The 14453-nt window shown below is 40.2% G+C and overlaps 1 protein-coding gene across 6 annotated transcripts in view; it reads left to right on the forward strand.

Moving 5' to 3' along the window:
• Positions 1–2289: 2289 nt before the first annotated feature.
• The window catches only part of CCDC88A (coiled-coil domain containing 88A), a 123745-nt gene continuing 111581 nt past the window's right edge, over positions 2290–14453 (forward strand). For 3 of the 6 annotated variants that reach the window (XM_081254528.1, XM_081254527.1, XM_081254529.1), the window contains exons 1-2: positions 2292–3175; positions 3275–3375. In XM_081254528.1, the coding sequence (XP_081110654.1) occupies positions 3113–3175; positions 3275–3375 (164 nt within the window). In that variant the 5' untranslated portion in view covers positions 2292–3112. Of the gene's footprint in view, positions 3176–3274; positions 3376–14453 lie in introns of all 6 variants that reach the window. The other 3 variants (XM_081254525.1, XM_081254526.1, XM_081254530.1) reach the window with 3 other exon arrangements.

Below are 14453 nucleotides of genomic sequence, written 5' to 3' on the forward strand. Positions count from 1 at the left end.
GAGCGCGTGCGCGCGTGCATGTATAAAACCTAAAGATAGACGAGGAAGCATCTGGGGCCATCTGGTTCTAAAGGGGAATCCAGATTTCTGTGAGGTCTAGCTACTAAATGTAAAGAGGATAAACAATGTATGTTATACAACTCCCGTGCTAGCCCCTCAGTCACTACTGTCCAAAATGCCCTTAACTCATAGTTGGTGTTAAACTTTATAGGTTTTTCATTTATGAATGAAGCAGGTTGGTCTGTCTTAAGATAAATCATGTTATAGTCAATGAACACTTCCATGTTGTTTAGTGAAGCTTCTGAGGGATTACAAAGAAAAGTGGACATGTCAGGCATTGGGCTGTTCCTGAAAGCAATGCTTCCTTCTTGGTTCCGGTTCACTCTTTGTCCGTGTTTCCAAATAAAGGATTGTGATTAAGAAAGAGTCATCAAGAGCAGAAGGAAAAAATTGCTAGCCACTAGGATGACCCAAGGCTTGTGTACTGGCCAGGGCAATACAAGATTCTACTCTGTATACCACCTAGCAAAGTGCCACATGAATGCATCCTAATTTTAATTAAGATGATTTCTCTGTTCTCCAAAGCAAGAGTCCTTCTCCTGCAACTGAAGTAAGAGAGGTTACATTTCAAGTTTTTTTTCCTCAAGATTCTTAATTTGAGGGGAATAATGATGAAAACAACACCGATAACATTTATAAAGCACTTACTATAGGTTGCCATTTAATTTAACTCTATTAATTTAACTCTGCTTTACACATGAAGAAAGGGAAGTGCAGAGAGGTTGAGAGACTTGCCTAGGCTCACACAGCTGGTAAGTATCAGAGCCTGGAATTGAATCCCCCAGAAGACTCTAGAGCCCAGGCTCTCAACAACCTAATTAAGAAATTGTGCTGTTCTTAATTCAGTGTTATGATAAAAACATTTTTTTGTTATTTTTGGCTGCGTTGGGTCTTTTTTGCTGCCTGAGGGCTATCTCTAAATGCGGTGAGCGGGGGTTACTCTTCACTGCAGTGCATGGGCTTCTCATTGCGGTGGCTTCTCTTGTTGCAGAGCATGGGCTCTAGGCGTGTGGGCTTCAGTAGTTGTGACACACAGGCTCAGAAGTTGTGGCTCGCAGGCTCAGTAGTTATGGCACACGGGCTCTGTGGCATGTGGGATCTTCCCGGACCAGGGCTTGAACCTGTGTCCCCCGCACTGGCAGGCGGATTCTTAACCACTGTGCCACCGGGTAAGTCTGACAAAAGCCGTTCTACTGCTAATTTAAAATATAAGTACTCAAAGTAGATGTAAATGTAAGCAGCACACATTGTAAAACTATAATACTATATTTTCTCAAAAAATATTTGTTTTCCATGTCATTCTGTCCCAGGGAAAAGGTTTTTATTTTCCTTCAAAATGAGGAGGACTAACATTTGATTTTGCTGGGGAACTGTTAAAATTACTTTGATGGTTCTAGTCGTGCACAACATTGAGATTTATGACAAATATGTAATCTGTTTGTCACCCAACTTGGATGACTTCCAAATGTTTCCTCTTAGTAGCTCTTGATTTTGTTTGGATTTTTTTCAATCACCAAATACTCAAACAACAATGTCTCAATCACGTTTGCTCCAGTTAGGGAACACCAACAAGTTGAAAGACAGCTTTGGTTATTTAAAATCCTACTACATTCACTTGCAACTTTGAAGAACATGCATGCTTTCATGGACTGGACTTTTTAAAGGAGAAGAAGACAAAAAGGAAAACAAACGAGTTTGCGGCCCAAGTCCCTCCTTTGCTATTTACTGCAGTGAGTTTTCCTACTCCGTTTTGCTGGCGAAAGCACGCTCAACAGATCAAATCAAACTGTCTGAAAAAGGCTGTCTGCATCCCTCATGTTTAAAAGAGAGAGATTTCGTTCCCTTTCCTTCACACATCAAAGAAGGCACTCGAGGAGGAAGTAAACCATAATTAGGCATGAGCAAGGGAGTAACAGACCCCTTCCTCTCCTTTCCCTATCCCCGCCCCCCAGGCCCTGGCAATAAATAGTCCGGGGCGCGAGCGAGTCGCGGGCCACCGAAGCAGCCGCAGGGAGCGCGCGTCCACGCCTCGCCCACCGCCAAGATCTGGGCGGCGGCGGGGCCGGCCCAGGGGCGCGCGCGCTGGGGAGCGCGCTCATGCAGCGGTTTTCTTCTCCCACAATCCAGAGGCTGCGGCGCGGGAGGGGCGGGGAGTCGGCGGAAGGATATGGGCGCGGAGGGAGCAGCGCGCCCCTTTGACGGCGGGCTGGAGGCGCTGGTTGGGCGGCGGAGAGCGGGGTGTGATGCGGCCGTGCGGTTCTGAGGCCGTTACTCTGGCTCCTCCAGAGAGGGCGGAGAAGGAGGAGGCTGTAACGCGGCGGTGATTTTGTGCCAGGGCTTCCCTGAGGCGCACTGAAAAGGCTGGCGGGGCTCGGGAAACTGGGGGGTTAGGGACACACATTCAAGCCCCCACCCCCTGGGAGGGGAAGGGGGCAGGCGGCGAGGCTCGGGGTCGGCGGAGGGATGGTGTGCGGTCGGTGAGAAGGGGCGAGCCCTGTCTGTCGTTGGTGAGGGGCTGCGGGCAGGGGAGGCTCCGCGGGTCAAAGCGTCTCCATGCCCACTGGTGGGTGGAACCTGTGGAGCGGAACGCGGAGGTCAAGCCTGACGGCCGCTCGCAGCCCTTAACGTGGTATCTAACGTGGGATTTCATTTAGCCCACGGGGGGATTAATTCATTGGGGGCAGCCTCGCTGGTCTGGCTCCTCCAGGAGCTGGGTAACCTTGACGGGCTTTTTGTCTTGCTGCTCCAACCCCTTCTCCCTTCCTCCTCCTCCTCCAGATGCCTTTTCTCTGCCCCTCCTCGCCCGGTACAGACATTTCCAGGGCAGGCTGCTGCTCGTGGCTGCTGTCGAAGCCACTTCTCGGGATTTCGGCTCGTTTCCCTCTGGGGTGTTTTTTGAGGAGGGAGAGTTTTTCTCCCCTCCACGATGGGATTTTCTTCCCGTGCCAAAATGGACTTTCATTGATTTCTACTTACTTCTTCAACGTTTAGTGACCAATTCCCTAGGGTTATTTTTGTGGTAGTTCCTTTTTTCAAGTACATTCTCTGTAAAATGGAGAACGAGATTTTTACTCCCCTTCTGGAGCAGTTCATGACCAGCCCCTTGGTCACTTGGGTAAGTGGGGTGTTATTTATTGTATATTTTGCTGCATTATTTGTGGCTGCAGAGATGGAGGTGGGCGTTCGTGTCGTGATGATCATCATTCTGTTCTAGGTTAAAACGTTTGGACCTCTGGCTGCAGGAAATGGGACCAACCTGGATGAATATGTGGCTTTGGTGGATGGGGTGTTCTTGAACCAAGTCATGCTCCAAATGTAAGTGTTCTTTTTTTTTCTTTCTAGGCAACTTTTTTTTTTTTAACTTGCATACTGTGAACTTAGAGGCTTTATGTTTTAAGATCCTAATTTAGTTTTTTGGCGAGAAAAATTAAGGTGGTTTAAGAATTGGACCTTGAAAGGAGTGATAATCTTACATACCCAGCCCATTTATCACAAGCCAGTAATTATACGTGTTAAAATTGTGAAACTTTAATTTTTCATTCTGCAAATCATGTATTGTCACTTATTGTCTTCAGTGCTGAAATCCAAACCACATTGTATCCTCTTTGATAATTTGGTAAAATGAGGAGGGGAATTAGTTTCTTAAGGGGGGAAAAAGGCTTTACTGTGAAGTTATGTGCTTGGTGCAGAAATGTTTCTTATTAACCTTTGTGTCTAAAAATAAATGGCTCAAAATTTGAAACTGGTGAAGTAATAACAGATTTCAGAGGAAAGAATTTCAAACAACTGTTCTGATTGGTGAGGACTGTTGCTGTAGGAAGTACTTTAAATGCATATAATAACTAAAGTCTGATTAGGTGATTTATTGTGTGAATTAGTAGATTAATATTTGGGGAATCATTTTAAGGTATTCTTAGAGCTAGTTTTGAAATGCAGGTGGTTGAAATCTTGATGACAACTGGCTAATGATTTAGTAGGCAAATCTTTGTCTTTTATGTTCATGATATTGGGTTTAATTTAAGTAGGAAAGTGATTTTGAGGTGTCAATTGAATATCGAAATCATTGGTAGCTGGATCAGTGAAATCAAAGCTCCATTTTTATCATAGTTATTGTAGTATATGTGCATTCTCAGCACATCAGTGTAGTGAATATTACAGTTGTGCTTAAAATAATGTGTATTTAGCCTTATTTGTTTTGAATACAAACTGATTACAAGAGTAGTTTGGAACTTTGAATTTTAAGACATTCTTATGTTTTATATGTTTGGGAATCTAGTACATTATTAATAAATAATTGTTACCAGAGAATAAATCTACTGTTAATAGACTAATAAGCTAACATGTAAATGATCAATTCTGTATTATTTTTGGTATTAGTTTTCTTTTTAGATTTTTCTACTTAAAAGAAGGTATAAGTCAAATCCATAACTAACTGTTCCACTGGTAAACTTATCAGTCTGTGTACTCAAAGAGACTCGTAGTCTATATGCTCAAAGAGATTTTTGTGCTATTTTTCATGTATGTGTTGATCCTACAGGGAAGTTATACTACTACATGGTTTCCAAAAGTGTTTTGTGTAGGCACCCAAAGAAATATATGTTATCTGAATGTGTATGTATATTTTTCTTCTTAAAGAAGGAAAAGGGAATGTAGACATTAATTATTTCCAGGGATAATAAATATATTTTGGGCTGCTCTCCCATGGAACTATCTTTAATCTTTGAAATATCCCACTATTTCCCAAGCAAAATGGTAGAATAATTAAACTGACTTCTATTTTAGGGAACACAAATGACAGGAAGGGTAGCCATTACAGTAGATACTCAGAACTTGTTCCCCTGTGTCTCTTTTCTTGTTTGTTTTTAGACAGAAGATTGTGAATTTGTATGCTGAACCCTAAAAAAACAGGTGTGCTCACAAAAATAGGAAAATACATTACTTTAGTTTTCCCCTGTAATGGTTTTTATTTGAATGATTCTTTTTCCAGAAAATACTTAGATTTTTTGAATCCTAAATTGTTAGCCAAGGTGCTAAAAACAGACACTTCAGCTTGTTTCCACTTTGGGTACAGCTTTATACTTAAAATATATATGTGTCTATATTTTGAAAGTAATGATGTTCCAAAATAGTGGTTGCCAGGTTGTTTTTTTGGGAGGAGTAGCTCTATTCCAAACCTCAAATCTGCTTCTGTTTTCAATTCCACCTCTCAGTTTCTTTAAAAGTTTTTTCAGTGTCCTAATTCTGTTCTGAATGACCTATATAAATTAAAGGAAAAGAAAATTTAAAAAAGGAAGACGTATGTTTTAGCTTTTTAAAAACTTTCTTTCTAAAATAAGATCAACACAAATTACCTAATTATTTACCAAATAGGGCAACAAAATACACATTGTTTTGAAAGCAATGTTTTACTAATTTTGAAATCATTAAGATTTCTGTTAAGCACTTTGCTCAAATTAATGTTTGATTTAATATACTCTATTAAATTGTCAGTTGAAATTGTACCCAGTAAGTTAACCTAAAAGTTAGCTTCAGTCTGAGTAATTTCTAGATTACATTTGGTTATAGAATTTGTGAGCGAGAACCGTTTGTAAATGCAGCATGTGTATTTTTCTTCATGTTTCTTGTGCTTGGAGTTCATTGAGCTTCTTGGATCTGTAGTTATGTAGTTTTTATAAAATTTGGAGAAATTTTGGCCATTATTTCTTTAAATATATATCCTTTCTTTGCCTCCTTTCCTCCTTTTGGAAGTCCAATTATATGTATATCAGGCTGCTCGATGTTCACTGATATACCATTCAATTTATTTTTCAGTCTTTTTTTCTCTGTTTCACTTTGAATAATCTTGCTAAATTCATTAATCTTTTTTTCTGTAATGTTTAATCTGCTGTTTATCCCATCCAGTGTATTTTTCATTTCAGATACTGTAGTTTCATCTCTAAAAATTCAGTCCTTTTTATATCTTCCCTGTGTATAGGTTTCATGCTTTGTCTTTTCTGTAGCTTCTTGAACATGTAGAATACAATAATAACTGGCTTAAAGTTCATGTTTACTAATACTGTCTGTGCCATGTCTTGATTGGTTTTGATTGATTTTTTTTCCTCATTATGGATTGTGTTTTCTTGCTTTTGCATACCTGGTGATTTTTGATTAGATGCCAGACATTTGAAAATTTACTTTGTTTTTGGGTGCAGGATATTTTTGTATCCCATTAAAAATATTCTTGAGCTTTGTTCTGGAATGCAATTAAGTTACTTGGAAACAGTGATCTTTTCAGATCTTGCTTTTAAGTTGTGTTAGGCAGTACCACTTTGCTTTGTTGCACTGTTGAGGCAGAACCCTTCTGAGTACTCTGGCTGGTGGGAACAGGAACTATTCCTGGACCTGTGTGAGCTCTGGGTGGTGTCCCTATAATCCTTTTTGGTGGTTCTTTCACTGTCCGTGTGTAGTTTCCTCACACGTGTATACTTATATAAGTACTCAGCTGAAGACTTGAGGGATACCCTGTGTAGATCTCTGGATCTTTCTGTGCAGCTCTCTCTTAGGTACTCTGCTTTGTATATGACAGTCACCGTGCTGTCTCCATACTAAATTCTGTCTCCTCAACTCAGGGAGACCACTGTGTGTGCTCTGCATAGGTTCCCCATTCCTGTTCTGTGGCCTAGAAACTCTTTCAAGGCAGTAAACTGGGGCAATTGTAGGACTTATCTTGTATGTTTACCCCTTATCAGGGATCTACTGTCCTTTGTTGCCTGATGACCACTGTTTTGAAAAACGCTTCATATGTTTTGTCCTTTTTTTTTCCCCAGTTGTTTCAGGCAGGAGGGTAAATTTGGTTCCTTTTATTTCATGTTGGCTAGAAGTGGAAATCTGTTTATATACTTATAATTACATTTTTGCCCTGCCAGTCTTGTGTTCCTGCTTTCAGATGTGATATAGAATTTTGTTTAGGATCCTTATGGTAGAAATTTTTTTTGTCTAAAGAGTTTTTTAAGAGTAAGAATATTGGTTAGTTTAGTGACTCCGGATTTGGTATTTTTGACCTAGAATTTGGAAGTAACGAGCTGACTTCTTCTTGCCAGTTTATGACTCTGCCTTATAATTTCAGAGTCTGTTCACTGATTTGGGATTCAGTGTATTCAGAGATGAATCCTGGATTTCACTGAGTAGCTCCTGAATCAAAGAATCTCTGTAAGAGCTTGTGACATGGCATCAGTTCTCTTTAACTAATGGGAAGAGGAAGCTATTTAGAGATGGGCCAGCTCTTCTGCATGCTGCAGGGCATTTTCCTACTTCAACCAAATGAAATCTTTTTTCCTCAGTGCTAGTTATCAGACATAGGGCTTGGCGACAGTGAAGTGGAAATAATCATTTTCCTGTTTGAGATGTCATGCAGTTTTGCAACCAATGTAGAATATTACTTGCTATGAATTTTTAAGGAATTTGTGGCATTGTAGTTGATTTCATAATCCTAGTCATATTACCTAAGCAGTTGAAAATATGGATATATTATAGTTTTAAGTACAGAAAAATTGTTAATAGTATCAGAACAATATTTGGAATTACTTTCTATGATTCAACCCCATTAGATAGCTACAGAAATCTCTACTTGAATAATGTAGTAATTGTGATATACTTGTCATGGCATTTCTTCTTTTAGAATCTTGAATTTGAAGGTACTTTAGAAATCATCTATGAAAATCATTCTTATATGACACATGGTCATCCAACTTCTGCTTAAGTGTTTCCTGAGAAACAGCTTCATAAAGTGTACCTAAAGGAGCGATTTAATAGAGGAAGTTGACTGAGAAATCTTCCTTCATTCTATCAGTACTTAAGATTCAAAAATAGATTGTGCTAACTTTATGACTATAATAACCCCAAAGTGACTTATAAAATATATAAGTTGTCTTACCAGGTATGGCATTAACTCTGAATTTTGGTATGGTCTTTCTCATACAATTTTTGTTTAGTTTTATTTCGCTTTTTTTTTTTTTTTGCCACGCCACGCGGCATGTGGAATCTTAGATCCCCAGCCAGGGATCGAACCTGCGCCCTCTGCATTGGAAGCCCAGAGTCTTAATCACTGGACTGCCAGGAAAGTCCCTGTTTTGCTTCTTTAATAACACACTCATGATGTAATCAGAGTTGCTGTCTTACTACCAGGTTTTGTGATTTACCTCCCAAACATTTCTCAGATGTGTCCCTGACTTTGGGATTAATGCAGTAGCCCCTGACTGATTTTCTTACCTTTGGCTTGCCCCCCTTCAGGTTGTGTCCTTATCTGTGAACACGGGAAATTTCCTAAAACACAGATTTTATCATGTCACTCCTACCTTTAAGATGTCTCAGTAGCTTTCTTCTGCCCTCAGAGTAAACTCATTACTTGAGTGTCTAGACTCCTTTGAGGTCTGGCTGCTCCCTAATTCTCTATTTTCATCTTTGCATGGTACCAATCCTCAGTGCATAGCCTAAGATTGAGCAAACTTAGAGTTCCCAAAGACAGGCTGTGTTCTTATATGTCTCAGTGCCTTTCTAGACACTCTTCCCTTCCTTAGAACACTCTTTCACCTTCTTACTATTGCTTTCTTTAACTTCGCTGCCATTCCCTGGCTCATCCTAGGCATAGTACTCCTCCTTGTGCTTCCCTAGGACCCTATATATACCTTGGTAATAGCAGTTCTTGGTTAGCTAGACTCTACTGACTAACCTGTGAATTTCTTGAAGCCAAGGACTTTATCTTTTATCTCTCTGTTCCAAACACAGTGCTTGACACACAGTAGGTTCTTGATACACTTATCTTGAATGAATGAATAATAGAGAGGCTGTGTGGTAAAGTGGAATGAATTTGGGCTTCGAATTAGATGGAGTTGGTTTCATTTCTCTCACACACACACACACATGGTATGTGACCTTAAACAATTTACTTGACATCTCTAAATCTCAGTTCCTACATCTCTAAGATGGGAGATAATGTTTCCTTCCTGGAGTAGACATAATCTCTACTAAGGCAGGGAAAGTATCTGTTTTCTGTTTTGGTGACCACTGTATCCCCAGTGCTGGTTTTTGTCATTATTATTATCCTGTGCTATACCATACCTAGATATTTATGTTTCCTCAAACAAGTCATGATCTTTCACAGCTTGGTTTTGTATGATCTCTATTGGTGTCATCTCACTTCTCAATTTTCTCATTTATAAACAGGATAAAAAGAGAATCACAGGGTTATTATAAGAATCAAATAGAATGATTTGTGCACAATGCTTAGCATATATCAAGTGCTCAATAAATGTTAGCTGTTGATATCTTTTATTTCTATTAAAATAATTACTTTCCCCTAGACTGTTTCCCCTTTTTCTGCCTAGCAAATTCTTCCTCATCCTTTAATACCCTGTGAAGTCCCTTGGCAGAGTTAATTGCTCTCTCCCCTATGATCCCTTATCTACATTTACTAAATTGTTAAAGTGGTATTATTACTAGAGAGTTAGTATTTGGAGGCTAGAGATTTTATGTTATGAATCACCAACACTTAGAATAGTGTCTGGCATGTATCACCAGCACCTAGCATAGATTTGGTACGTCATAAATTTTCAGTAAATGTCAAAGGAATGAATGAAGATGTTTTATAATTTTATTAATTTTCAAAATTCTGAGGATACTCTCTAGTTTTAGTATTGTAGAATTTAGTTTGTTTTCCTTTTTAGTTTGTCTTCTGTTTCTCCTTCTTTCTTTTGTTTTCCCTCTGTCCCCTTATTTATTTTAATTACCTTCACTGGACCTTTTCCCCACCTGTGTTATGTCTTGCTGAGGTGAGGTGGTAAGAACAGTGTCATAGTCCGTGGTTCTGTATGGTATTAGAATATACAGAGCCTTCAGTTTGGTTTCCCGTAACTTTCTTGATGATGTTCAACATACTGAGATTTTTGTCCACAGCCTTACAGTTAAAATTCAAATAAAGAAGTTGTGGAATTTAGAATTCATAAAGTCACAGTTTTGTTTCAGAAGAGGTGGGTCCCAACCTCCTGTCCCCATCCCTGGCTCTGTCTAGCACCACAGAGAGGTCCTCTGTGCATGCCTGTGGACATCTTGCATGCATGCCTGAGGTCCAGGCTCTTGTACTCCCTACTCCAAACAGCTGCTCCTTGGCCCAAGGACGTACACATCTGTAGCATAGTCCATCCCAAGGACAGATCTGGGAAAGAGGCCTGCACAGGTCCTGAAATTGGGTTAGAGGTATTTAAACAAGAAATTCCATAGTTCCAGTAAATGGAGTGTCATCAAGAAGGAGGGGTGTATGGGTATGTCCTCTTGTTTCCATGGACTTCTTGCCCAATAGTGAGGGGCATATGCTGAGGAAGGCCAGAGTGGGGCTCAGGGCAGAGATCTCTTCTGCCAGGATCTATAGATACAGTACTTAGTGAGAAGAATGAAGAGATGGTTCATTCAAAGATCAGTTCATTCATTTAATAGTTTCTGAGTGCTTACTGTACAACAAAGTCTATATGACAAACTGCTAGGTGCTGGGGATGTGATGCCGAGTAAGACATGGTCTTTGCCCACTAGTAAGAGAGACAAGCTTGTAAACAAATTGCAGTGTGACGTATGTGCTATGTAGTGGAATTATGTTCTTGGTATACTGTTGGCACAAAGAGAGCGGTGGAAATGGTGGAAAGGCTTACATGGTGGAAAGGCTTCTTGGAGGAGAAAACATTTGAATTGGGACATAAAAGTTGAGTAGGAGCAATCAGGTGAATAGGAGTCACAAATAGTGGGAGTAGGAGGAAGGACATTTTAAGTAAAGAAAATAGCATGAAAATGTGAATAAAAATGGAGGAATTGGGGGACTCTAGGATATTTTATATGGCCAAAGCAGAGATTGTATGCTTTTTGCACATGGGAAATGAATTTGAAGAGGTGGAGAGTGGGGAGCTGTCCTTAAGATACCATGTTGGAAGATTGAGTTTTTTCCTGTGGAGATGTATATTCATTCAGGTCCTCTCCAGAGAAACAGAACCAACAAGATGTGTGTGTGTGTAGAGAGAGAGAGACAGAGAGAGTTAGATTTATTTTAAAGAATTGGCTCATGAGATTGTGGAGGCTTAGTCCAAAATCTAATGGAGTGGGCCTGCGTGAACTCAGGGAAGAAATGCACTGAGTTCAAAGGCAATTTTCTAGCAGAAGGTCAGTCTTTGTTCCATTAAGGCCTTCAAATGGTTGGATAAGGCCCATCCACATTATGGAGGGCCACTTTAAGTAATCCACTTTACTTAAAATCCGTTGATTTAAATGTTAATCTTGTCCAGAAAACACCTTCACAGAACATCCAGAATAACATTTGACCAAATATCTGGGCACTGTGGTCCATCCAAGTTAACACATAAAATTAACCATCTTAACTAGTGTTTCTTTAATTGGGTCCTCAGGTGTTCTTGGGAGTCTTTAGGAATTTTTATTTTAAAAATATTTTTTACTTTTGGCTGTGTTGGGTCTTTGTTGCTGCACACAGGCTTTCTCTAGTTGTGGCAAGGGGGGCTACTCTTTGTTGTGGTGTGCGGGCTTCACTTTGCAGTGGCTCCTCTTGTTACAGAGCATGGGCTCTAGGCTCATGGGCTTCAGAAGTTGCGGCTCACGGGCTCTAGAGCGCAGGCTCAGTAGTTGTGGTGCACAGGTTTAGTTGCTCCACAGCATGTGGGATCTTCCTGGACCAGGGATCGAACCCATGTCCCTTGCATTGGCAAGCGGATGCTTAACCACTGCGCCACCAGGGAAGTCCCTCCCACCAGGGAAGTCCCCAGGAATTTTAATGTTTGTGTTTTCATGTCAGTAATTTAAATTCTTCTTCAAGGGGTAATAATAATAAATTTCTTTTGCAGTGATAATTCACAATTGAAAGATTTTTTTTTCATAGACTAAGATTAGTTTCTCAAGCCATTTTTTCAAACAGGGGTCTTTGACTCTTAGGATGTCTATGGACAGATCCTCAGAGATTCTTGATAATTTGTTTCTTTAAAAGGTGTCACTCACTACTTTACTCCAGCTTGAAAAACAGTAATATAGGCTACGGAACATTGGAGGAATTGAAACAGATAGCATTTGCATTTTAGAAGGACTGATGTTGGTGCTGATGAGGTCCAGAACAGAGATTGAAACCGCACTGATGTAGAAAGGATATGGAAGAGAGATAATGCTGACGTGGTGGGACTTGGTTACAAGTTTGGTATGGAGCACAAGAGAGGGGTGTGTCTAGGATGATTATCAAGTGTTTTACTTGGGTGAAGAATGGATGGTAGTGCCTTTTTTTTTTTTTTTTTTTTTTTTTTTTTTTTTTTTTTTTTGCTGTACGCGGGCCTCTCACTGCTGTGGCCTCTCCCGTTGCGGAGCACAGGCTCCGGACACACAGGCTCCGCGGCCATGGCTCGCGGGCCCAGCCGCTGCGCGGCATGTGGGATCTTCCGGGATAGGGGCACGAACCCGTGTCCCCTGCATCGGCAGGCGGACTCTCAACCACTGCGCCACCAGGGAAGCCCTGGTAGTGCCTTTTTAAATAAGGCATTATGAAAAGTTGAGGGGAGGGGAAATATAGAAAATAATTTTGAGTTTATTTTGGAATGTCTGGTGAGCAGTGAGAAGTATCTTTTGGGCAGGTGGATATACATAGGTCTGGTGCTTAGAGGAGAAAGGTTTAGAATAGAGAGAGATATCGGAATTCGCTTTTAAGTTTGTAATAGAAACTAAGGACATAGGTGTCAAAAAAAATACACAAGAGGGCCAATGACATAACCTAGGAAACTGCAACGTTAAAAGGCTGGAGGTTTGAGGAAAGTGGACAGTTTCACAAGGCTGCTGGGAGGAAATCACAAAGGGAGTCAGTTAATAGATGAGCACAAGTATTGTCATGAGGGTTGATGGCTTATTTGAGGTTTGGAAACCACACATTCAGTCAGCATGGTTGAATAACTTACCAGGGATGCTTAGCACTCAGAAACTGACAAAAAGATCTGTGGAGTTTATTCAAAATTGGGGATTGATATGTATTATAAATGTGGGATGGGAACATTTTCAGGTGGGATAGTTGAAACGAATAGAGTGTGAGCATTAAAGTGAGGAGGAAAGCGAGTGTCATTGGGGGAGGCTGATAGAGTAGAGTTTGCAATAATGAAGGAAGAGTAGGTTTAGAAGGAGTGAAGAAGTGAGACAGAGTGGTATGTGATGTTGAGGTCAGAGGGCACTTTCAGAATTTGAGATTTTGGAGGTTGCAATTCTGAATGGTGATTTAGGTCCACAGTTAGACCATGGTAATGGGTGGATAAAACGGGATAGAGTGAAGATAACTAAGGTTGAGAAGGAACTTATTTCCTTATTCTTTATGAAGCTATGATCTCTCTTTTTTTAAAGATTTAATTTTATTTATTTTTTTATTTTTGGCTGTGTTGGGTCTTTATTGCTACACGTGGACTTTCTCTAGTTGTGGTGAGTAGGGGGCTACTCTTCGTTGCAGTGCATGGGCTTCTCCTTGTGGTGGCTTCTCTTGTTGTGGAGCACGGGCTCTAGGTGTGCGGGCTTCAGTAGTTGTGGCGTGCAGGCTCAGTAGTTGTGGCTCGCGGTCTCTAGACCCTAGGCTCAGTAGTTTTGGTGCATGGGCTTAGTTGCTCCGCGGCATGTGGGATCTTCCCGGACCAGGGATCGAACCCGAGTCCCTTGCATTGGCAGGTGGATTCTTATCCACTGCACCGCCAGGGAAGTCCCAAGCTATGATCTCTTGATTACCACTATAGGTAGACGTAAGTACTTTGAATTAAAATAGAAAGCTGGACAATACATAGCTCATTTTAACAATGTTATAATTAAAGAAAAAAATAATAGTAGGGAAAGAAGACCAGTAATTGGAACTTTTATTAGTATAATCTGTGTATTAAAAATGAAACTTTGTGAAACATCTCAATAGTTTTTCAGGAAATTTTTTAAAATGATGTATTCTTAATGTAACATACTTTCCTAGTGACAGGTAGAAAAAAATTTTTTGAACTTCACATTACCATTGACAACATGACTGTTTCCTTTCCCTTGGGTGATAAAGGACCAAGGATGATGGTTTAGTTTTAGGTGTTGAGTCTTAGTCCCTGATTAAGACCTGGATTATTACAAAGTTGTGGAGGATGAGAAGTGGAGAAAGACCAGTGGAGGTAATACTCCAATCCATTTTTGCCGAGACTGGTTAAGAAAGGGTAAACCACAATAAAATCCTAGTTAATTTGAATGTTCAGTGAAAATGGAGTGTTGTTTACTCATAATTGAAGGCTAATTTAATTTTCTCCAACTGTTTGTTTAAAATCTTTGTAAATGAATTAAGCTATTGATATATTTCTACCTCTGTGAATAGAATATACATGTGATGA

The sequence above is a fragment of the Mesoplodon bidens genome (genome assembly GCF_964165515.1).
Source record: "Mesoplodon bidens genome assembly, chromosome: 14".
Taxonomy (NCBI): domain Eukaryota; kingdom Metazoa; phylum Chordata; class Mammalia; order Artiodactyla; family Ziphiidae; genus Mesoplodon; species Mesoplodon bidens.